Source organism: Chrysochloris asiatica, unplaced genomic scaffold, assembly GCF_000296735.1.
Source record: "Chrysochloris asiatica unplaced genomic scaffold, ChrAsi1.0 scaffold00137, whole genome shotgun sequence".
Lineage (NCBI taxonomy): Eukaryota > Metazoa > Chordata > Mammalia > Afrosoricida > Chrysochloridae > Chrysochloris > Chrysochloris asiatica.
Genome location: NW_006408655.1, coordinates 1,773,921 through 1,798,943, shown reverse-complemented (window position 1 = coordinate 1,798,943; position 25,023 = coordinate 1,773,921). Strand labels below are relative to the sequence as shown.

The 25,023-nt window shown below is 40.2% G+C and overlaps 1 protein-coding gene across 1 annotated transcript in view; it reads right to left on the bottom strand.

Annotated features, from left to right (window-relative positions):
• The window catches only part of ARL5B (ADP-ribosylation factor-like 5B), a 31,058-nt gene extending 7,212 nt beyond the window's left edge, over positions 1-23,846 (bottom strand). Inside the window, exons 1-3 of the mRNA XM_006869889.1 lie at positions 23,659-23,846; positions 7,550-7,610; positions 5,209-5,356 (exon numbers count right to left, since the gene is read on the bottom strand). Coding sequence (XP_006869951.1) covers positions 5,209-5,356; positions 7,550-7,610; positions 23,659-23,707 — 258 coding nt within the window. The 5' untranslated portion in view covers positions 23,708-23,846. The remainder of the gene's footprint in view (positions 1-5,208; positions 5,357-7,549; positions 7,611-23,658) is intronic.
• Positions 23,847-25,023: the final 1,177 nt, after the last annotated feature.

Below are 25,023 nucleotides of genomic sequence, written 5' to 3'. Positions count from 1 at the left end.
ATTGAGACAGGCAGGCTAGAATCAGATCATATAAATGACTTTAAGCTTAAAGAGAGACAACTAGAGTAATATGAATATAACCGAGAAAGGTTAAGAAAGGGATAAAGGTAAAGTGAAAGGACGGACGGGATGAATATAATACGGCAAAGGAAGAATGGACAGGACATGGAGAAGTAAATATGAATTAATGAGAGAAAGGTGTCAGGAATTAGTCAAGTACAATAACTACTGCTATTATAATAGAGACACTGTTTGTGGATGACTCTTCAATGTAAAGAATTTTTGAGATGCAAGATGACAAGGGTGAACAAAGCAATTAGTAAAATACCACTTAGATAAAATTTCTACCTCGGTTCAAAGAGTACAATGCTGTATGATGCTGGTGTGTTTTAATAAAGGGCAAAGGTTCTTTGTAGTAATTTTGGTATTATTGTTGTTGTTGGGTGTTTTTCAGTGACCCTCTAGTTTATCAAGCATGGTATCCTTCTATAGGGACTGGTTCCTCCTGATAATATGCCCAAAGTATAAGAGATGAAGTCTCAGTATCACCACTTTCAACAAGCAATCCAGCAGTACTTCTTCCAAAACTGATTCTAAAAGTCCATAGATTACTCAAGTCTTCCCAAACACCACAATTCAAATGTATTGATTCTTCTCCAGCCGGCCTTATTCAATGTCCAGCTTTCACATACATATGAGGTGACTGAAGATACCAGGCGTCGGTCAGGCACCCTTAGTCTTCAAAATGACATCTTTGCTCTTGAACACTTTTATTTCAAATGTTTTATTGTGAATTATATGATAGTTTACATGGGTGAACATTATCTTTACATTCATCCTATCATACATCGTTTCATTGCCATGTTTACAATCTCCTCCCTGCATCATCAATCAACCAAATGGTACACCCCGCAAGCCTGACCCCCCAGTCGTCAGCACACAGCCCCTCTCCCTCTCTGGGTCTAGAGTTCCCAGCTGTTCCATCTCTCCATGTCATCGTCTTGGACTCCATCTCTGGCATCACTGTTTCTCTGGGTAGGGTCCCATACTCTGCTCTTCTCCCTTGATGGTCCCAGGTTCCTCTGCTCCTGGACTACAAAGTCAACCACTCCCCTCCTTTTTGCTACAAAACGTTTACCTTTACATTTCCAATCCTCACAGTCAGTCCTGATAGCAATTATTCACCACTGAACCACATGAGTGCTATCCACATCTCTTTTCATCAGTCCCACCCAGACAGACTGGATCCTACTCAGTGGAGATTCTTCCTTCCTTCCTCCACGCCCTCTGGATCTAGACTCCCTCTTGAAAGCTTGTAAGCCAGTCATTTCTTGCCTTTGTAGCACCCCCCCCCCCGACACACACACATTTTGGCCAATATCCAAGTTGCCCATCCCTGTCTACCCTGTGTATTGAGGGGGTGGGAATAATCCTCGTGTAAAGATTTGTTCCCTCTTTTGAGCTACTGCATCCACAGGTATAGGTCAAGTTCATCAAACTGTATCAGATTACTCTTTTTTTCCTCTTCTTTCTTCTTTTAGATGAGCTCTGATCATCCAGTCATTGAAGCCAGGTCAAGTGGGTATTATCTGCAAGTGTGGGTGTACTTATGCATATGCCCTCTCTTCTTATCAGCTGGATGCTTCACCCTCAACACTAGTCCTCTGTAGGTATGTCATTCACTCAGGGCCCAGGACTCCCCCAGGTCTTGCCAAACTGCTGGCCATCAGGTCTCCACCTGGGTTCACAGGAGTCTATTGAACATGGTTGGACTTAGCTCACAGCTTCATTGCTGCTTTTCCCTCGCTTCCTCTTATCGGTGACTAATGTTGTCACCAGTCAGAGCATGTGTCTGCTCGTGTATTCCCATTGAGTCTCAGTCTTGGAAGGGGGTTTGCCCTGCAGGGACCCAACCACTTTTCTTGATGTCTCCTGGGCGAGCAACTTGCTTGTTCTTATAGTAGTCAGTCGGACTTTTTTTGTAATTTTGTAACTTGTATTTTTCCTGTAATCTCTCTTTCAAGAAGTATCTTCTGTTCTTCTAGCCGCTCCAGAGTGGTCTGCTTGTCCTTTCAAGTAGAAATTTCCCACCTCAGAAGATTCTGGAAGGGGTTCAGGAATCCACCTGTGATCTTATGTAATGCAGAGGCTCTGCAGGAAGCCTGCTTCACTGGACACGTTGTAGCCCCATTTTAAGTATTCCAATCAGTTATAGGCAGAAGACAGACTTACAAGCTTTCTATGGTTCTTTAATACTTTTAAAGAAGTCATTTACAGCAGATTTGCCTAATGCAATAATACATCATTTGAATTCTTGACTGCTGCTTTCATGAGCACTGATTGTGGATCTAAGTAAAGTAAAATGTTTGACAACTTCAATCTTTTCTCCATTTATCATGATGTTATTTGTTGGTCCAAAAGTGAGAATTTTTGTTTTCTTTACATTGAGGTACAACCCATACTGAAGACTGTAGTTTCTGATCTTCAAGTCTTCTCTTCCAGAAAGCAAGGCTGTGTTATCTGTTTAATGAAGGTTGTTAACGAGTTTTCCTGTAATCCTGATGCCATGCTCTTCTCCATATAATCCAGTTTCTTAGATTATTTGCTTAGCATACAGACTGAATAAGTATGGTGAAAGGATACAACTCTGACAGACACTTTTCCTTATTTTAAATCATTGAGTATCCCTTGTTCTGTTTGAATGACTGCCTCTTTTATTCTATGCAAAGGCTTATTGGTTAGAAAGACAGTGGAGGAACCTGACATTATGGCTCCTAAAAGGAGCTCTGGTAGCACAGTGGGTATGAATTGGGCTGTGAACCTCAAGGCCAGCAGTTCGAAACTTTCTGCGGGAGAAAGATGAGGCTTTCTGCTCCCGTAAAAATTTACAGCCTCGGAAACCCTGTACAGAGTTGCTATGAGTCAGAACCAACTTCAGGGCACATAACCACCAATCACCCTTCAGGTCTGAAATAGAGCCCACCCTTCTGGTCCAATTTTCAGTAGATAGGTATATAAGGGGGACAGTAACACTAGTAAGATATGCTCACCATAGAATGGTCTATCACTCAAGATTAAAAGGGCAGCATTTACCTAAGGACAAAGTTGAGAAGGAATGAGCAAGAGGGTGGAATGGAAATGAGAAGCACAGGGAGGAAGTGGGGTAACTGTTGTTGCATGGAGGGAATTGCAATCTTTAAGGTGAAATGATATGTACGAATTGTTGATTATAAAACTGATGATCTTCTCTATAAACTACTTCACTCTATTCACAACATAAAGTTAAAAAAAAAAAAATTAGCCCTTTATCTAAATATGTTTCTTCCCTTACTTGCTAACATAATCTAACTTCAAAATGTTATTTTACTGTAGAAATAAATATTAAGGTAACCTGTAATCATAACCATGCTGCTGATTATGAGAATGATGCAAGACCAGGAAAAAGTTATACTGTCAAATCACAGTTGACTTGACAGTAGGGAACAACATGGTGGGGGTGGTGGTATGCCATGGAGCTGGTTCTGACTATAGTGATCCTATATAGGGTTCTCTGAGGCTGTAAATCTTTATGGGAGCAGAAAGCCTCATCTTTTTTTCCGTTGGAGTAGTTGGAGGAATCGAACTGTTGACCTTGCTGTTAGCAGCTCAATGAGTAAACCCACTATGCTACCAGGATTCTTAGGCAACTTATTTGCCTGTCCCATATTTTCACCTTCAATTAAAGTAATATGCCAGCACATCTATGACGTACCATCAGGGTTTGACTATTCAAATACTGCATTAGAATACGCAGACACCTACAAGGAGGCTTCAAAAACGTCACTGAAAATTTCATTATCTTTTCATTCCATTCTTCCATGAACTTTCTGAAGCCCCTTTGTACTGTTATACTATCACAAAATAAGAACGTGGTTTTTATTTTAAAGAGGACTTGATGATAGTTTGAGTTGGTTCCAACTCACAGTGATTCTACGTACAACAGAATGAAACACTGCCCAGAGAGAGCTTTGTTGTTGTTAGTGCCGTTGAGTCCAACTCACAGCAACCCTGTATAGGGTTTCCAAGAAGTGGCTGGTAAGTTTGAACTACTGGCATTGCAGTTCACGCTGACCTTGCCATCCAATGCATATCCTATAGCACCACACCAGGACTCCAGTGAGAACTTTAGCCACCAATAATTCCCTGCATCACAGACTTCCCACTCCTCATACCCTCAAAAAAGCAAACCTTCCATTTTTAAGGGAAAAAAAAAACTGCTTTATAAATAATTCTGGTGTGGCGCTATAGGATCAGCACAGGACTGCAAACCACAAGGAAAGCAGTAATCCACCACCTGCTCCTCAGAAACCCCTACACAGGGTGACTATGAGTCAGAACCAGCTCGGCAGCATTTAACAACAACAATCCCTTTGCAAAGAAAAGTTATTTGGATGCAATTGTGCATTAGCATGTTCATAGATAAACCTCTCAACTGCAATGCGTGGTCTAAAAAAATGCTTCTAAGAAGAAATTAAAAGTGACATAGGAGAGAGTCAAGATTTGTTCCAAAACTCATACTGTAACTAGTAAAATAATAAAATTAAGTGACAGAGAATTCTGGGAAATGACCTGAAAATTCAATTTAAAAAAATAATAACATTACGCTTAAAATATTTGTCCTTAAAAAAAAAGGAATGCCAACTCAGATTTTTTTTTTCTTTTCTCATCAACTTTAGAAGTGCCAAGAAGTTCAAAGAACACAAAAACTACCGTCTTCAAATAATTTAAAATGAATTCTGTGCACGTCTTCTGGTGAGGTCTATGGGTATAGTCATCTTTTATATTGTTTCAAAAAGTATTTGTAATGAATAAATCATTGGTCTTACAAAAACAACAACAACAAAACAAATTGTCCTCCCCTAATAAGGGGCTCTTATAAAGTATGAGATCTGAACTCAGTCTATATAATTTTTGTTAGTGTCAGATCACTGAGAGATATGTTAGTGTTAATGTGAGGATGAACTGAGTCAACAGTTAGCACTTCAGTAACATTACGATCCATTACTCCTTCTACTCGCTTTTCTTCCTTTATTTGGATATCCCAAATTCTTTACTAAAAACCATGTTATTAAAAAGACAACTGTGAACATGCCTTATGTACAGCTTATCTATTTTCTGGGTTTATGTTTTGGTTCTTTCTGTTAAACCCCCAAAGTAACAGTAGTATACCTCTGTGTTTAAGTAATATGTGTTCCACGATGATCGCAGTGACTCTTGACCACCAATATCCCACATAAGGAAATGAGTGTTCTTTACAACTATTTCTTCAACATTGCTTCCTATGGTTGGAGACGTATGAACCACTTCATTCATTAAGCTGTTAAAAAGACAGACATCATTTAAAACTGACACACATTTTCACTATCTATTTTTAAGATGAATCAACCTTTCCATTTACTTGTGCCAAAGATGGTAATGATTAGTAACAAAAATACACCTGGAGAAAATTTATGCAATAAATGTTTAGACAAAAAACAACTTCTAAAGGAGTTTTTGTTGCTGTTATTTTTTATGGGATAATCTGCGCACTTAAATGTTGGGGATAGAAGGAATGCTCTGATTATGAGCTCACATTTCTGTGGCCAAATATTCTAATAACAACATGTCCTTGGTATTAGCTAGACCTGAAGCAATGTTCATCCAGAAAGAGCAGGTTCTCAGGTGACAGAAACACTTAATACTTGTGAAGTTGCAACCAAAGCACACAGGCCATCCATAATTATGAAGACTTTCTATGTGCTGAAAACTGAGAGCACAACCATGAAAATTCAAGCCTATTAACCAGTACTACTGGTGTGGCGCTGTGGGTTAATGCGCCAGACTGCAAAGCTATTTGAACTGTAAGCTCACCAGCAGCTCCTTGGAAACTCTATACAGGGTCACTATGGGTGGGAAGCGATTTGCCGGCATTTAACAACAACTCTTAGAAAGAGGAGCCCTGGTGGTGAAATAGTTAACTGAAAGGTTGGTGCTTTGAACCCACACAGTAGCTCTATGGGAGAAAAAGCCAGTGATACGCTCCTATAAAGGCTACAGCCTAGGAAACCCTATGGGGCAGCTCTACTACACTCTGAGTTAAAACAGACTGGAAGGAACAAAGCAACAGTCTTTAAAAATAAGGCCATGAGCAAATACAAATGTTAACTAAAATTAACTTTCAATATATACACATATTTAGAATATGATGCACATACCACATGTGTTATCATAATCATTGGTGAAATTACATTAATTCATCCCCAAAATTATTTACCTGCCTTATTTTTATGCAAATAACACACATGTCATATTTTTGCCCACTGTTTAAGCCACCCTGTGCTATTTTCATAAGTGTGCTACAATGCACACTCTGTGTGGGTGCATTTGCAAAAACACACATATATATGGTGTGTGGGAAGAGGCTTGTGAATCTCTTTTGGGCTTTATATATACCTGTGAAGCTACACACAAAAAGCTTTGTTGCTAAGTCAATTACATTTCATAGCAGCCTTATAGGGCAGAGTACACCAGCCACACAGGGTTTCCAAGGCTGCAATAATTATGAAAGCAGACTGTCACATCTTTCTTCAACAGAGAGGCTGGTAGGTTTGAACCGCTGATCTTTTAGTTAGCAGTCAGGTAGTTAATCACTGTACCATCACATTTCTTAACTATGCATATCTGATGTTTGAAAGCTAAGTCATACATAATGTTCAATAAATAAAAATATTTTAAAGAATTTATTCACTTCTTAAATGACATACCTCAAACCTTCAGCTTTCTAGCAAAGCGGCTGAACACTGTGTTTGTTAAGCGTTGCATATGTGAAGCTCTGTGGACAGCTGTCAGGCTGATGAACTTCTAACACAAACTAAGCTCAGAAGAGAGAAGAGCCATACAACTGTGCAGAGCATTCTGTAATTATCTGCTAACATTCTTGGGACATAAGATCCATTTTTCCATGGCTTAACAAGGGTCACTTCCTTGGCTCTGAAGGATAATGGGATGTATTTTCTACAAATAGATTGTTGGGGCAGTCGAAGTTTCCTTTGAGTATTAAGGTATTTCTCTGAAAGTCTCAAGACTCTCCTAACTACATGCAGTGGAAAGTATTTCAGAGAGTGACCTTTATTCCTTTGGTTTGACAAGTCTGGCTATGTCAAATAATGCTCAAGTTACTAGTCAGAAGAGGAACGAGAGCTTCCTAGAGATACCAATCCACAGCACAGGAAGAACAAAGTGAAATGCATTTTATCGTCTCACTCAGCATTATAATGTAAGCTTTCTTTATTTTGTGCAGTTATTAATTCTTTCTGCCTAGGATGAAAAAAGATGTGTGTTTGTGAAAGCTTTAGTAAACAAAGCAGTTTATTTTATCTCATTTACTTTTAGTTTATGTTTGGCAAAATTTATACAAAACCCTGTTTAAGTTTTTCATTGTATTGTAATGATATCCTGTTTTTATTACTTATACAAAATTAGTTTCAATAACTGAAATAATAAAAACAGTTAAATAAACAACCATACTTACAACTGATACAGAATGGTGGTTTTCCCTGCATTATCCAGTCCCACTATAATTACTTTGTGTTCTACAAAAAGAAAGCAAACCATAAACATTTAACACTGTGGCAAACTGTAATTATATGCTTTCAACACTGATTATTAGTTAGCTCTCTAAGAAGAATCATTCATTGAATATTTATTATTGGACTGCTGAATACAGAAAGAAAACCTTACTTATGATGCTAAGTCTACTTACTAAGCAAGCATCCAGACGATCTAATGCGAAGTTCCCTAGTTAGTTCTTTTGTAAAAGAACTTGATCAAGTATTTAACTGGGGGTGAGGGCAAGGAGATGCAAATATCAAACTTTAAAAGATGACATTATGATTTTAAACCTAAGCCTAAAGAAGTCTGTTTTACACACCTGCTTGCCTTCTCTACTAAGAAAGTTAGTTTATCAAGTTGTTTTTACAACTGTAAGTTTTCCCACCTGCATGTACCAACGTATTTTTTTCCCTTCCACCTAACAAGGCATTTTTTTTTTCATTTTGCCTAAATCCAATATAAGATTGACCTCATCTAAAATTCTTCTCTGATAAAAGTGTTGTTGAGTTAGTTCTGATTCATACCGACCCTGCATAGGATTTCCAAGGGGTGGCTGTTAAGCTTGAACCACCAATCTTGAGGTTCAAACCGACTTTGCAGTTGAGTGCATTAACCCGCAGCACCATACCAGCACAAAGCTCTGGTAGCGTAGTGGTTACCAATCAGGCTGCAAACCTTAGGGTCAGCAGTTCGAAACTACCAGCTGTTCTAAGGGAGAAAGATGAGGCATTCTACTCCCGTAAAGATTTACAGCCTTGGAAACCCTGTACAGAGTCGCTATGAGTCGGAACTGATTCCACGGCACATAACAACAACCATACGAGCACATGCTCTCAACCAAGTTTTCTTTCTTTACATTCATTTGCAGATATACATAAACAGTGCTTAGTCTTTAGTGCTTTTCCAATCTTGATTATTTAATTCTTTTTATAAAAACCCCTTCCTTCAGTCCACTTCTGGTGCCATTCATTTCTTCCAAAACAAGTTAATTTAAGGACCTTCAAAGCATTCTGTTAAATGAGAGATGTTCTGAAATCTCATCAGCTACCTCTTTTTCTAGATGTTTAACTTATATAAGCTCCCCATTTCTAGGGTAGACTGTTTAAAAGGCTACTAATGAACCACAGTAGGGATGTAAGGACTCTGCCATAAGAACCACAACAAATTCAACTAATTGTAGCCAATAGTTTGACACACTTCATATTGGAATCCTGTCCCTCTGGATAACCTTTGACAAATGCCAAAACTCTGCTCATCAATTCTCAGGATACATTCCTACTCTGAAGTCATATTATAACTGAAAAAAGGAAGTGTAACTTATTAAGTTAGCTTTTTACCAAGTTGTTTTTGTAGCTATAAGTTTTCCACCTGTATTTCCCAATACAAAAGTTCTTGAGATGGCAAACCACAAAGACAGGCCTATAAAGTGACCAATTACACCCTTGAGGAATGGGTTCTTCAGAACACTCAACTATGCGAGACCAAAAATTCAGTGTTTGCTCTAAAGTAAAATTCAGAAGGCAGAAAGGGGCAAAAGGTGGGGTGACTGGAAACAAGGAACCCATGGCAGACATGGGGACAACGCTGACAAAATGAAGGGACTGAACCCATGACATGAAACACTCCACACTGAATTAGAATGGAAAACGGATTTGTTTTATATGTTTGTTGTTGTTGTCAAGTGCTGTCGAGTCGATGCCGACCCACAGCAACCCTGTATAGGGTTTCCAAGGAGCAGCCGGTGAACTTGAACCGCCGACCTTGCAGTTAAAATGTCTTTGCAGTCTGGCGCATTAACCCACATCGCCACACCAGAACTCCTTTATATGCTTACACACATACAATTTAGAGTCTGTTTCACTCAAAAATGACAAGAGATCAGGTCCAAAGGTAAAATTGAAGTGCTGTCTATCAGATAATATTAGACATTTAGTGTCATATTTTGCTTACAGAGTATGTTTCCATTTCACTGAAATGTCTGAAGTTGTGTGCGTATGGGGGGTATGACTGTATACTGTTCCAATTTCAAATGGATCTTCAATGCCTACATGATATATTTTTTACTTCTAAATCCTCAAATCATCCTACCTAAAAACTGAATGTTTAATTGATGGACTAAAACAGTCATTTTGCAATTAGCCTTAAGCATAGAAAACTATAACATGGATTATGCTAAACAATGAAAATGGATTTAGAATTCTGAAAATGTAATCACAGTGAATTTACTTTCTTGTTTTCCATAAACATCATTTAAATCAACCTGCTGTCAGAGGACAAGCTGCCCATGCTTTATGGTAAAAATGTATAAATAAATGACACATGTACAATTTAAAAGGTTTTGTGGGCAGCTAAATAATTTTGTGTTAAGACATTGCCATAAGTATCAAAAGTTAAGGTGAACCAGTGTGTTTTAAAAATGTGTATGCGTAACAGGAAACAGATACTATGAGCACTGTAAGAAATTCTATGAAACCGATCTGTGCTCCTTCTCTCAATAAAAGACTCAGAGATACAAGGGTATCTGTGTTACTAATCTCTACAGCCCCAGAATTCAGCACAACACATGTCTATTTACACTAATTGAAGGATAGGCAATACTGCTGCTGTTAACTTCTGACTTATCTCCATGCAGAATTGCTAGAGTATTCTTGGAGGCTGAATGGTTAAGTGCTCAGCTGTTAACTGAAGTTAGTGATGCAAACCCATCAGTGGCTCCACAGGACAAAGACCGGGCAATCTGCACCTGTACAGACTGTAGCCTAGGAAATCCGACAGGGCAGATCTGCTCTATTCCATATGGGTCGCTAAATATTTTGCTCTATTTCTCTAAAAATTAATAATTGAGGTTCTATTACTTCTGGTCACTAAGGTACACAAAAATAACAGAAAGTCCTTACAAAAGCAGCTAACTAGGTTCAAACCATCAACCTTTCAGTTAATAGCTAAGCACTTAATTTGCTGTGCCACAGGCTCCTTTGCTGTTATAGGCTGTCGAATCAGATCTAACTCATACACAACAACCCTGTATAAGGTTTCTGAGGCTTTAATTTTTCATGGGAGCAGAAAGCCTCATCTTTTTAAAAATATTTTTATTTAAACCATTATGAGCTGAGTGAAGGCTTACAGACAAGATCATCAGTTTTATAATCAACAAATCATACACTTGGTTTCATCTCAAGGACTGCAAGACCCTCCAGGCAACAACAGTTATCCTGCTTCTTTCCTGCCAGTCCTATTTCTATTCCACCAAACTTCCCAACCCTTCTTAACTTTGTCCTAAGGAAAATGTTGGCTTTTTGATCTTAAATAATTGACCATTCCATGGAGAGCATACTAGTGTTATTGCCCTCCTGGTGTGGCACTGTGGGCTAATGTGTCAGACTGCAAAGTTGTTTCAACTGCACGGTCGGTGGTTCAAGCTCACCAGCTGCTCCTTGGAAACCCTATACAGGGTCGCTATGGGTTGAAGCCAACTTGGCAGCACTTAACACCAACAATGTCCTTCAGGTTCATCCAAGATAAGAGGTGTTTTACAGATTCATTGCTATTCTTCAACATTGCATAGTATTCGCTGTATGTATGTATCAAAGTTTGCTTATCCATTCTTCTATTGATGGCCACTTAGGCTGTTTCCATCTTTTTGCTATTGTGAATAGTGTTGGAATGGATGAACATTGATGTGCAGATATCTACTCATATCCTGGCTCATATTTCTTGTGGATCTATAAGTAAAGGGAATGCTGGATCATACAGTATTTCTATTTCCAACTTTGAGGAAATGCCATACCGTTTACTAAAGTGGTTGAATCATTTTACAGTCCCAACAACAATTTAGGAGGGTCCCAGTCTCTCCACATCCTGGCCAGCATTTGTTTTCTGTATTTTTGAACTTGTTATTAATGCTGAGGTGAGGTGATTTCTCTTTGTTGTTTTGATTTGCATTTCTAATAGCTAGTAATTGCGAACATTTCTTCATTGTGTTTGTTGGCTGCCTAAATGTCTTCCTTGGTGAAGTGTCTGTTCACGTCCATGTCCATTTTTCAGCTGGGTTGCCTATCTTTTTCTTGTAGAGATTGTGTAGTTTTATATAAATTTTAGAGATCAAATCCCTTGTCTGATATGTCATTGCAAAATTTTTCCCAGTCTGCGAGCTTCCTTTTTATTCTTTTGGCAACATCTTTTGATGCACATAAATGTTTACTTTTTAGAAGGTTCCAATCATACATTTGTTTTCCATCGTTTGTGTGTTTTCTGTAATGCTAGATAGTGTATTTATGCCATATATGGGAGCCCCTATGTTTGTTTCTATTTTTTCATTGATCTAGGTTTTACATTTAGGTCTTTATCCATGTTGAGTTTGTTTTTGTCCCAGTGTGGTGCTGTACGATAAAGCACTGAACTGCAAGGTCAGTTTGAATTTCAAAGTTGGTGGTTCAAATCCATCAGCCACTCCTTGAAACCCTATAAAGGGTTGCTGTAATTAGGAACTGACTTGACAGCATTTAACAACAACAGCAATGGGTCTTGCTTCACTTTTTCTGCAAATGGATTTCCAGTTTAGCCAACATCATTTGTTGAAAACACTCTCTCTTTCCCATTTAATGTGTTTTGCCCCTTTGTACTAGTATCAAGTTATTTTGACCACTATGGCTTTGTAGTCAAATTTGAGATCAGGGAGTGAGAGGCCTCCAACTTTGTTTTCTTCTTAAGCACTGCTTTGCTTATTCGAGGTCTCCTTTCTTTCCATATAAAATTAGTGATCATTTTTTTTCTGTATTTGTAAAGAATGATGTTGGGATTTGGATTGAGACTGGGTTATAACTGCATATTGCTTTGGGTAGTGTTGACATTTTCACAATGTTAAGACTTCCTATTCATGAGTATGAAATATTCTTCCATTTTTATTAGTCTTTTGGTTTCTTATAGTAGTGTTTTCTAGTTTTCTTTTTATAGGTTGTCTGTTTCTCTGGCTAAATTTATTCCTAGTCCTGATGTGGTGCTATTGGATAAGTACTGGACTGCTAACCACAAGGTTAGCAGTTCAAACTCACCAGTCACTCCTCAGAAATCTTATACAGGGTCACTATGAATCGGAATTAACTCCACGGCACTTAACAACATTACATCTTTGGTATGGTTTTCCTAATTTACTTTTCAGAGTTGTGTCTATCAGGATATAAGAATCCAATTGATTTTTGTACATTGATCTTGTACCCTTTCAGTCAGTTCTGATAATTTTCTTGCTGAGTACTCTGGGGTCATACCATCTCCAAATAGAGTTTTATTTCTTCTTTGCCAATCTTGATGTCTTTAATTTTCCTTTATTGCCATATAGCTCTGGGTATAATAGGAGTGGTGATAAAGGGCATCCTTATATGGTTCCTGTGTGCAAAGGTAATATTTTCAGTTTCTCTTAACTGCGAGTAATACTGGCTGTTGGTTTTGTATATATGCACTTAATTAAGTTGAGGAATCTTCCTTCAATTCCTACTTTATTGGATATTTTTTATTAGGAATGGATATTGGATTTTGTCAAATGCCTTCTCTGCATCAATCAATATGATCATGTGGTATTTTTTCCTGCTTTATTTACATGATGGATTATGTTGATTGTTTTCTGATATTGAACCATGTATCAATATTATTTTCTAATATTGAACCATTCATACCTCCATTCCTGGTATGAATCCCACTTGGTCATGATGTATCATTTGTGGATATGTTGTTGAACTCCATCAGCTAGAATTTTGTTGAGATTTTTTTGTATCTATGTTTATGAAGGATGTTGTTTTTAAATGCTGTGGAGTCAGTTTCGACTCATAGCGACCCTATGAGGAGCAGCTGGTGAGTTTGAACTGCTGACTTTGTGGTTCACAGTCCAGTGCTGATTCTCCAGCGCCACACCAGGATACTGGTCTAAAGTTTTCTTCATTAGTGGTGTCTTTGCTTGGTTTTGGTATGAGGGTTATGCTTGGAAAGACTATCTTTCTCCTGTGGAAGGACTGATGGTCTTAAACCGCGAACCTTGTGGTTCATAGTCCATGGTTTATCCTATGGCGCCACCATGCTTGCCCCACGCTCCTGTTTTGTTGTTGTTAAGTGTTGTCAGTTGGTTTTGACTCATAAAGGCCTGTATAGGGTTTCCAAGGAGTAGCTGGTGATCTTAAACCACCAACTCTGTGGTTCAAACGACTGTGCAGTCTAGCACATTAACCCGCAGCTCCACACCAGTACTCCAAGCTCCTTTGTGTTAAGTGCCATCAAGTCAGATACAACGCATAGCGACCCTGTATTGTGTTTTCGAGGAGCAGATGGTGAGCCTGAACCACCAACCACAAAGTCGGTTAAAACCGACTTTGAAATCCAACATGTTAACCTACAGCGCCATACCAGGCTCCTTTAAAGAGACCTTATTTTTAAATTTCTCAATTCCATTATTAAAAATTTTTTAAAATATGCTTTAGTATAGACAGCTCAGCTATGTAGTTTGTCGTCAAATAGCTTAGGAAAACAACATGTTCTGTATCCTATCCTAGTTCTATATGGAGTCCTGACGTGACGCTGTGGGTTAATGTGCTAGATTGCAAAGTCGGTTTGATCAGCAAGGTTGGCAGTTCAAGCTCACCAGCCACTCCTTGGAAACTCTATGCAGGGTCGTTCTGGGTCAGAACCGACGCGGTGGCACTTAACAACAATATCCTAGTTCTTCTCTTCATTTTAATTGTTGTTAAGTGCCACCGAGTTGGTTCTGACTCATAGCAACCCTGAGTTTCCAAAGAGCAGCTGGTGAGTTTGAACCACTGACCTTGTGGTTCAAATTCACCTTGCGGTCTAGTCCTTATCCTACAATACCACACCAGGAGTAAATCTAAAATATACAAACTTTTATTCTTTTTTATTTACATCTGGCTAATGAATCTTGCAATGTAATGTCCATTCCAACATTTGTGACAAAAATAATTCATAGTCTTAAAATGATACAAAAGAATTGATTACTAAGTAGAAAAAACAAAACCTGAAGGTAAACAAAAGAACTAAATACAGATAGAGCAAGGTAATCAGAGTATTAGCAGGTAGAACACTCGAGTTCACAGGATAGTTTGAGGTTAAGTGCCCAAGGAGACACCAAAGATACTCGTTACTGCTAAGTGCTGTTTGAGTCAGTTCCAACTCACCTGTATAAGGTTTCCAAGGAAAGACGGATGGGTTTGAACTGCTGACCTTGCGGTTAGCAGTCCAGTGCTTATTCTACAGCACTGCCCCAAGACTTCATACAGATGAATCATGTTTCTTAAAAACATAGCTCAACAAATGGAAGCAAAAATAAGAATGGTTTAAACAAGGAAATACTGAATCTGCTGTAACAAATTCATACTTTTTATACTCAAATTAAAAACTGCCCTGGTGGTGCAGTAATTAAGCCCTCACCTGCTAACCATAAGGTAGTGATTTGTACCCACCAGTCAAAAGCTGTGACACTCAACCTTCATAAAGATTGTAGTTTAAGTGCTGTCAACTCCATTTCAACTCACAGGGGCCCTGTACAGCTTTCCAAGGAGCAGCTGGTGAGTTTGGACCACCGACCTTGCAGTTCAAATTGACTTTACAGTCCAGTGCTTATCCGATAGCACCACACAGCCTGGTTAACTATGTTCAATGGGGTTGCTATGAGCTGGAATCAGGTTTGGTTTTTTAGGAGGTTTGTTGTTGTTAAGTGCCATTGCGTTGGTTCTGACTCCGCAACACTGTGTAGGGTTTCCGAGGAGCAACTGGTGAGCTTTGAACCGTTGACCTTTCAGTTCAAACTAACCTTGCGATCCAGTGTATTATTCTGCAGCACCACACTAGGACTCCTTTTAGATTAGTAGTCCAGAGTAAACCTTTTGCACTACCCAGGAACTAAGCACTGGGAATACAAAAGTGAATACAATAAAGTGAATCCTTTCATGGAGTTAATTTCCATAAAGTAGAGACTACAAACAAATAAACAGGTAAATTTATAACATGATTACAGACAGTGATAAAAATTACTCAGAAAAAAAAAAAGAATGAAATTACATCACTAAAAATATGTGTTGGAATCCCAACCCCTATATCTGTGGATGGAGTCCTGGTGTAGCATTGCAGGATCATTCACTGGACCACAAGGTCAGTTTGAATGTCATTTTGAACCACAAAGTCATTTAAAAGACAGGAAAAAAAGGAAAGACAAAAATGATGTCAGCAGAGATGAAAACTTGTTCCTGAGCATGGAGTAGCTAGAAAGAATGAAGAAATGAGGTAAAAGAGCTTAATAGAAGATTTCAAAGGATGCCTAAGGAGACACAGCTTAAAGGAAAAAAGAAAAATTCAAGCCTTGGGAATGAAGTAGTAAGCATCAAAAGATGGAAGGAATATAAAGAATCAGTGTACCAAAAAGAACTGGTCAACATTCAACCACTTCAGAAGACAGCATGTAATCAAAAACCAATGATACTGAAGGAAGACATTCAAGCTGTACTGAAGGTACCAGCAAAAAACAAAGTTACACAGAGGACTGGAGTGGAGAGTGAAGCATCCAGCTGATAAGAAGAGAGGACATATGCATAAGAACATCCACACTTGCAGATAATACCCACTTATCCTGGCTTCAGTGACTGGATGATCAGAGCTCAACTAGAAGAGAAAGAAAGGGAAAAAAAGAGTAATATGATACAATTTGATGAACTTGACCTATACCTATGGATGCAGTAGCTCAAAAGGGGGAACAAATCTTTACAGCGAGGATCATTACCACCCACCCCCTCTATACACAAAGTAGACAGGGACGGCCAACTTGGACATTGGTTACCCAAAATGTTGGGAGGAAGGGCTACAAAGGCAAGAAGTGACTGGCTTACAAGCTTTCAAGAGGGAGCCTAGATTCAGAGGGCACAGAGGAAGGTAGAATCTCCACTGAGTAGTATCCAATCTGTCTGGGTGGGGCTAATGGAAGGAGATGGGGATAGGTCCCTTGTGGTACAATGATGAATAATTGTTATCAGGTCTGACCGCGAGGGTTGGAAATGTAAGGTGGACGTTCTGTAGCAAAAGGAGGGGAATGATTGACTATGCAGTCCAGGAGCGTAGGTCCCTGGGACCATCAAGGGAGAAGAGAAGAGAGTGGGACCCTACCCAGAGAAGAAGTGATGCTAGGGATGGAGGCAGAGACAATGAGGTGGAGAGATGGAGCGGACGGGGACTGTAGACCCAGAGAGGGAGAGGTGCTGTGTGCTGATGACCGGGGTGTTGGGGGAAGCAGGCTTGCAGGGTATACCCTTTGGTTGGTTGATGATGCATGGAGGGGATTGTAACCATGGCAATGAAACGATGTACAATAGGATGAATGTAAAGCTAATGTTCTCCCATGTAAACTATCACATAATTCACAACAAAACATTTAAGAAAAACAAAAACAAAGAGGAATTGAGAGATTATTAACTGAGATGTTTCAACAAATGGAGGCAGAGCTGGAGGTGCTCACTAGTCTATGCCAAGAAACGTGGAAGAAAGTTATACCTGGACAACTGACTAAAAGAGATCCACTCTTGTGCCTATATCAAATAGAATGTGGCAATCATAGAACAATGCCACTGATATTATATGAAAGAAAAATTTTGATGGTTATGATTGCAGCAACACATCGAAGCAAAGAACTATCAGAAACTCAAGTCAGATTCAGAATAGGATGTAAAAGAAGATATCATTGCTGTTGTCAGATGGATCTAGGCTGAAAGTAGAGAACACTAAAAAGATGGTTACTTTTGCTTTATTGACTACAAAGGCATCCGACTACATGGATCATAACAAACTATGGATAATACTGCTAAGAATGGTAATTCCAGAACACTTAATCGTGTTTATGTATATAGCTGAAAAGACAGTTGTTGGAACAAGGGGATTCTGAATAGTTTAAAATCAGGAAAGGTGTACATCATGGTCAGGGCTGTATCCCTTCATCAGACTTATTCAATCTGCTTGCTATCACCCAAAAAGACACACTCACTGATAGAGATGAAAGACTACAACCTTCAGTAAGGACTGCACTTCAAGGTAAAGAAACAAAATTCCTCATAAATGGACCAATACGCAGCATCATACTAAAGAGAGAAAAGACTGAAGTTGTTAAATATTTCATTTTACTTAGATCAACAATCAATGTCTATGGAAGTAGCAGTCAAGAAATCGAATGGTATATTGTACTCGGAAAATCTGCTGCAAAAGTCCTCTTAAAAACGATAAAAAACAAAGATGGCACTTGAAGGACTAAGGTGCATCTTACCAAAGCCATGGTATTTTCAAGTACCTCTACTCCCGTAAAGATTTACACCCTCGGAAACCCTGTACAGGGTCGCTATGGGTCGGAACCGACTCGATGGCATTTAACAACAACATACACCTGTGGATGCTGGACAATGACTAAAGAATGGTGTTGGCGAAGAATGCTGAATATACCATACTGTTGTTAAGTGCCATCAAGTTGGTTCCGATTCATAGCGACCTTGTGTAGTTTCCCAGGAGAAGCTGTTGGGTTTTAACTGCCAACCTAGTAGTTCTCGGTCCAGTGTTGATCCTACAGTGTCACATCAGGAGTCCATAAATATGACCGCCCTGGTGTGGCACAGTGGGTTAATGTGCTAGACTGCAAAGTTGGTTTGAACTGCAAGGTCAGTGGTTCAAGCTCACCAGTCGCTCTTCAGAAACCATATACAGAGTCGATATGAGTTGGAACTGTTTCTTAACCAGAAAAACAGTTCTGGTGAGGCACTGTAAGATCAGCACCGATCACAGGGCTGGTTTGAACTGTAAAGTCAGTAGTTCAAACTCACCAGCTGGTCCATGGAAACCCTATACAGGGTTGCTATGGGTCAGAATCGACTCAACGGCACTTAACAATAACAACAACAAACCAGAAAAACAAACAAATCTGTCTGGGAAGGATTACAGCAAAAATGCTCCTTAGAAGTGAGGATGGCAAGGCGTCATATTACATACTTTGGGCAAGTTATCAGGAGGGACTAGTCCCTGGAAAAGAACCCACTGGTGTTTAATTCTGTTGTGCGAGGGGACACTATGAGTCAGAACTGAATCAACGGCATCTAACAACAACAATAACATCTTTTGCATGTTATAGTTCTTTCTACCTAGAACAGGTTCCTTCTAGCTTTCCTAACAAACTCCTGTTGTTGTTAGGTGCTACTGAGTTGGTTTCAACTCATAGCGATCTTATGCACAACAGAATGAAACACATCCAGTTCTGCACCATCCTCACAATTGTTGTTAAACTTGAGCCCATTGCTGCTGCCACTGTGCCAGTCCATCTCATTGGGGGGGTCTTCCTCTCTTTTGCTGACCCTCCACTTTACCTAGCATAATGTCCTTCTCCTGGAACTGGTCTCTCCTGATAATATATCTTAAGTATGAGAGATGAAGTCTGGCCATCCTGGCTTCGAAGGAGCACTCTGGCTATACTTCCTCCAACACAGATTTGTTTGTTCTTCTGGCAATCCATGGTACTTTCAATATTCTCCTCCAACACCATAATTCAAACACATCAACTCTTCTACGGTCTTCCTTATTCACTCATGTGAATATTAAAGTCCAACTACAGTACTCTTCCTTATCTATTGTTTAGCTCTCCTAAGTTTCAGTCACCCTTGATCAACCACAACCCAAAAACACTCAATGAAAAATTGCAGGGAAAAAAAAAAGCATTAAGTTTTAAAGTGCACGCCATTCTGAATAGTGGGTAGGAATCGCACCCTACTCCATTCTGTCCTGCCAGGGTTGTGAGTCATCGCTTTGTCCATGGTAACCATGCTGTATATGCTACCTGTCCTTGAGTCACTTAGCCCTCTTGGTTATGAGATCAATTGTAGCAGCACTGCAGTGCTTCTGTTCAAATAACCCATATTTTACATGATAAGTGCTATATTAGTAATTGTTGTTAGTATCTCACTGTGGCTTATTTATAAATTAACCATCAGAAGTCTCTATGTATAAAACAACAACAACAACAAAGTCTATATAGAGTATTGGAGTTGTGGTGTGGCACTGTGGGCTAATGTACTGGACTGCAAAGTTGGTGTGAATCACAAGGTTGGCAGTTCAAGAGCACTGGTTGCTCATCTGAAACCCCACACAGGGTTGCTATGGGTTGGAATAAACTCAACAGCACTTAACAACAACATACAAGGTAGTGGGAGTCCTGATGTGGCACTGTAGGATAAGCCCTGGTTAAAATGTCAGTGATTCAAACCCACCAGCTACTTCTTGAAAACTGTATAAAAGGTCACGAGTTAGAACCAACTCCATGGCAAACAACAACAATATGCGGTATTCACAGCTTCAGCATTTGGTGAGGTTCCTCGGAGTCCCGGTGTGGGGCTGTAAGATAAGTACCAGAATACTAACTACAAGGTCAGAGGTTCAAACCCACCAACCAAATCTTCATGTTACAAATAGAAATTGGCATCCACAAAGCCTGAGCAATTATGTGGCTACAAAGGTAAGCCATGACTGTTAAAATATCAAGCGAGCTGTTTGCTTAAGAGCCATTAAGGCAAGAAAAGCCATTAGGGTAAACCCTCTCTAAGACTGAAACTAAAAAGGAATACACAAGCAGTCTTGTATGCCCACTTATAACAACCCTGATCTACTTGTGAGTGGAAATGGGGGAAATGTAGCAACTAAGGTATGGGCTGAGTTTGGCTATGTTCCATAGCAACTCGTTGACCTTGAGATGAAAGAGAGAAGAGTTCTGAAGTTTAGGGAGACGTGTGAACTCCTGAGCCCATGGACACTGAACTAGCTACTGGGGGGCTAGTATTGAGACTGTAGTGGCCAGCTCGTCTGAAATTGGGAAAGGCATGAGAAAACTCCCAAACTTGTAGCTAGTACCCATTTGACCTAGCTTGGATCGCAAGCTGACCAGAACTCAACCAGATGAAGATAAAGAAGTCTGATACAGGGAGCAAGTATAAATTGCTACAGTTTGATGAACTGGACCTTTGTTTCTAGATGTGGTGGTGGTGGTTTGTGCTGTGGAGTCAGTTCCAACTCATAGCGACACCGTACAGGGTTTCCGAGGCTGTAAATCTTTACAGGAGCAGAAAGCCTCATCTTTCTCCCGTGGAGGAGCTGGTAGTTTTGAACTGCTGACCTTGAGGTTAGCAGCCAAATTCGTAACCACTACGCTACCAGAGCTCATTCTGGTGTAGTTGCTCTAAATTCCAACTGAAAGAAAAGGTTTCTTCATATTAAGGATCAAGGTTGCTTGCTCAGTACTGTGGGTTGATAGGGACCAGCAACTTAGGCATTGGCTATCAAAAATGAAGGGCTATAAAAGCACTGGATTACAAAGTTGGTTTGAACCACAGGGTCAGCAGTTCCACCTCACCATCAGCTGCTCCTCAGAAACCCTATATAGGGTCACTATGGGTTGGAACCAACTCAATGGCACTTAGCAACAACATCACAAAGGCACGAAGTGGCTGGCTTACAAGATTTCATGAGTATGCTTAGTTTCAGAATGACGGGGGTAAGCTAGAATCCCTACTGAACAGTTTTCCTCTTGTCCAAATGGGCCTGGTGAAAGGGAATGGGGGAATGACAGGGACAGGAGTTTATGACTCAATTGTAACTGATATTAGAACTAATTACAATTGTCACAACTGTAAATGTAGAAGATGTATAACTAAAAGGAAGAATAGTTAATCTTTTCTTGCATGAGCAGAAGATTTAGGGCCTCAAGAGGGACAAGCATGAGTGGATAGTGGGACCTTCACCAGAAAAGCAGCCACAACAGAGATGGTGGCAGTATCAGTGGTATTGAAAGATTAAGGACTCTAGGCCCATAGAAAAAGAACGTGTGCCCGTGGACAGGAGACTGGTTTGCAAAGTATGCCTTTTGGACATTTAAACAAATACATATTTTCTGTGTTGTATGTGTACATCAACAACAAAAGAAGGAATAGAGGTAAATACTGTTAATTAATGGTACCTGGAGGGGATTGTAATCATTGCAGTGAGACAAAATATGACTTGTTGAATGCAAAACTGATGCTCTGCCCTGTAAACTTTCACTCAATTCACAATAAAAGCTTAAAAAAAATTTTAAAAGTCGGCCATGAGTGTCTTTCATTATTTCATGAATTTTCCCTTTACATCTTTCATTCCCTTCTAGTCAGATTAAATGAAGCCTGAAAAGAATGATAAGCAGCAGTGATAAAATAGGGAACTGAGAAAATGGAACAGGACAGGGTATTTACTTTTTAACACATTTTAAAATACTGCTTTCCAAATTTATGTAACAAGGATAGAAAATCCAAATTACTGAAAAGTAATTTATTGAATTTGTGAATAATACACTTCCATCCACAACAAGTCCTGGTGTGGTGCTGTGGGGAAAATGTGCTAGACTGCAAAGTCGGTTTGCAACCACAAAGTTGGTGATTCAAGCTCACCAGCTGCTCTTCAGAAACCCTGTACAGGGTTACTGTGGGTCGAACCACTAAATAGCACTTAACAACAACATCCATAAGGGGTTAAATTGTGCCCATTCCCACCCAATCACATAACATTAATTCTTATCTGTGCTAACTAATATGTGTGTGTGTGTGTGTAAGGAGCCCTGCTCTGGTAGCGTAGTGGTTACGAATCAGGTTGTGAACCTCAGGGTTCTAGCAGTTCCACGGAAGAAAGAAGAGGCTTTCTGCTCCCGTAAAGATTTACAGCCTCGGAAATTCTGTACAGGGTCGCTATGAGTCAGAACCAACTCCACGGCACACAACAACAAAAAGAACAACATATATATATATATGTGTGTATATATGTATATATATATATATATGTGTGTGTGTATGTATATATATATGTGTGTGTGTATGTATATATATATGCATAAATGTGTGCATGTAAAAATGTATGTGCATGTACTTATAATTATGAAAAACAGTAGTGTTTTGATCATAGGATCATAGTTCATAGATTAAATAACTAAAGCCATTTCACAGTCTTCAGGACTTTTTTAAGTCCAAGAATACAATACCCACATTGTTGTTGTTGTTAAGAGCCGTCGAGTCGATTCCGACCCATAGTGACCCTATTTAGGGTTTCCAAGGAGCAGCTGGTGAGCTTGAACCGCCGACCTTGCAATTCAAACGGCTTTGCAGTCTGACGCATTAACCCACAGCGCCACACCAATACCCACATTAGCAGCAACAAATTGATATTGTCATAAACAATTATTGATAAATTAAGTCCCGGTCTTAAATGCAAAATGTTGTTAGCTGAATTAAAAAAAAAAAATCAAACTATTTTAACTAATAAAATATTTTGTTAAAAATATTGCCTAAATCAATCTCTTTAAAACGTCTAGCTTTTTCTCTTCAGAAGACATCATCACATCACCATCTCTCTGACTCAGAACAGGTTTTACAACTTTTTGTCCCTTTGGACTTGCCACTTCTAGGAGTCTCAGTAACCTGTTGTAGACTAATTACGGACACGTAACCGAAACCTTTTTAGTTTTCTAACATCTAAAAAGAGGATGAAAGATTTAGATAAAGATTTTTGGATACATGTGAAATCAAGAGACCAGAAATCAAAGAGATCGTGGAGGCTCAAAGTGAACAAAATTAAACAACACAAGTCACAGAGTTGACAAGCTCCTAGGCGGACATTTATTCCGGGGTAAAACAGAGATAAAAATGCTTAAAGATGCAAACGGTCCTCAAAAATGACTGTAGGCATCAATAGTTTTTTTCTGCTTGGCTTCGCCAAGATACAACATTTCTTAGTTCCGATTCCTGGCTACTAGTCCCCCACTCAAGCCTCTACCGCATATCCTCGCATTCTAAATACTGAGTTTCTAACCACCCCTTGACTAGGTCACTTCTCTGCGACTCAGAACTCTTCTGTCCACTGAGAGCCCTTCCTCCGCCCGGTCCCCTTCAGTGACCGGACCCGCTTGCTCAGATCCAAGCCACAGCGTAGCTCCATCCTTCTCACCTTGGTTACAGAAGAGGCTCCACAGTTTAGCGAAGATCAGCCCCATCATGAGCACCTGGGCGGGCCGCGAGGTCCCTCAGCAGCAGGTGCCGCCGCACCGGGGCCCCCACCGCGGCGCTAGCTTGAGGAGCCGAAGGAAAGCAGAATGAGAAACCCGAGGCGAGGGCACTAGTTAGAGACGCCTCCACATACGCTCAGCTATCCGTCAGAAGGTGCGGCGCCAAGTCCCTACCGGATAGCCCTTTGTTTCGAGCCCGTTGAGCCTCACGCCGACCCGTAGTCCCCTCGGTCAGAACCCACCTACCCACCAGAGCCGCAACCAGGCCCAAGCCACGCCCCCACTCCTCCTCCCCTCCCGATCCCAGGACCACCCATCGCCGGAAGAACGACTCCTTACGTCGGCGCGCTTACATCAGCACACGCTTTGGACGTGGCGCTTTCTCTGGTTTCACTTCCGGTTGTGGGACGCCTAGTTGATCTGCATAAGTAAGTGGGGTTGGAGTGGCAGGCAAATTTCAGTGATTACTATCTTATTATTGTTCCAAGCCTTCGCGGGCTTCCCTATTTTGAGTCGGCTGTCTGGCAAGTGCATTTCTGGTCTCTAAGCCTCTGAGAAGTAGTTCTGGTAGCGTAGTGGTTACGAATCGGGCTGCTAACTTCAAGGTCGAAACTACCAGCTGTCCCTTGGGAGAAAGATGAGGCTTTCTACTCCCATAAAGATTTGCATCCTCTGAACCCCTGTGCAGGGTCACTATGAGTCGGAACCGACTCCACGGTGCTTAACAACAACAACAACAAGCCTCTAAGGAGTCCTGGAGGGGTTCCATGGGATCCACACTGAACCGGGAACCACAGGGTCGGCAGTTCAAACTCACCAGCTTGTCCTTGGAAACCTATACAGGTTCGATATAAGTAGGAACTGACGTGACAGCACACAGTAACAAGAAGGACATGGGAAACGGAAACATACTGTAGCTTATCCAAGTGAGCAACCACTTTTTGCTGAAAAGAGATAGTCATGTTTCTCTCAAAACAAACATCGGCATTTGGCCAAGATTCTGAATATAATCAATTGTGAGGTGAGCCTTGAAATGCCTGTAGCCTGAGTTAAGCTATGAAATATTGGTGGTGGTGTGCCGTGGAGGCAGTTCCGACTCAGCGATTCTGCATAGGGTTTCCGAGACTGTACATTTTTACGAATTGGGTTGCTAGTCTCATGGTCAGCAGTTGGAAACTACCACCTGTTCCGCGGGTGAAAAATGAAGCTTTCTGATCCCGTAAAGATTTACAGCTTCGGAAACCTGTACAGGGTCGCTATGAGTCAGAACCGACTCCACGTCACATAACAACAACACATCTTTACAG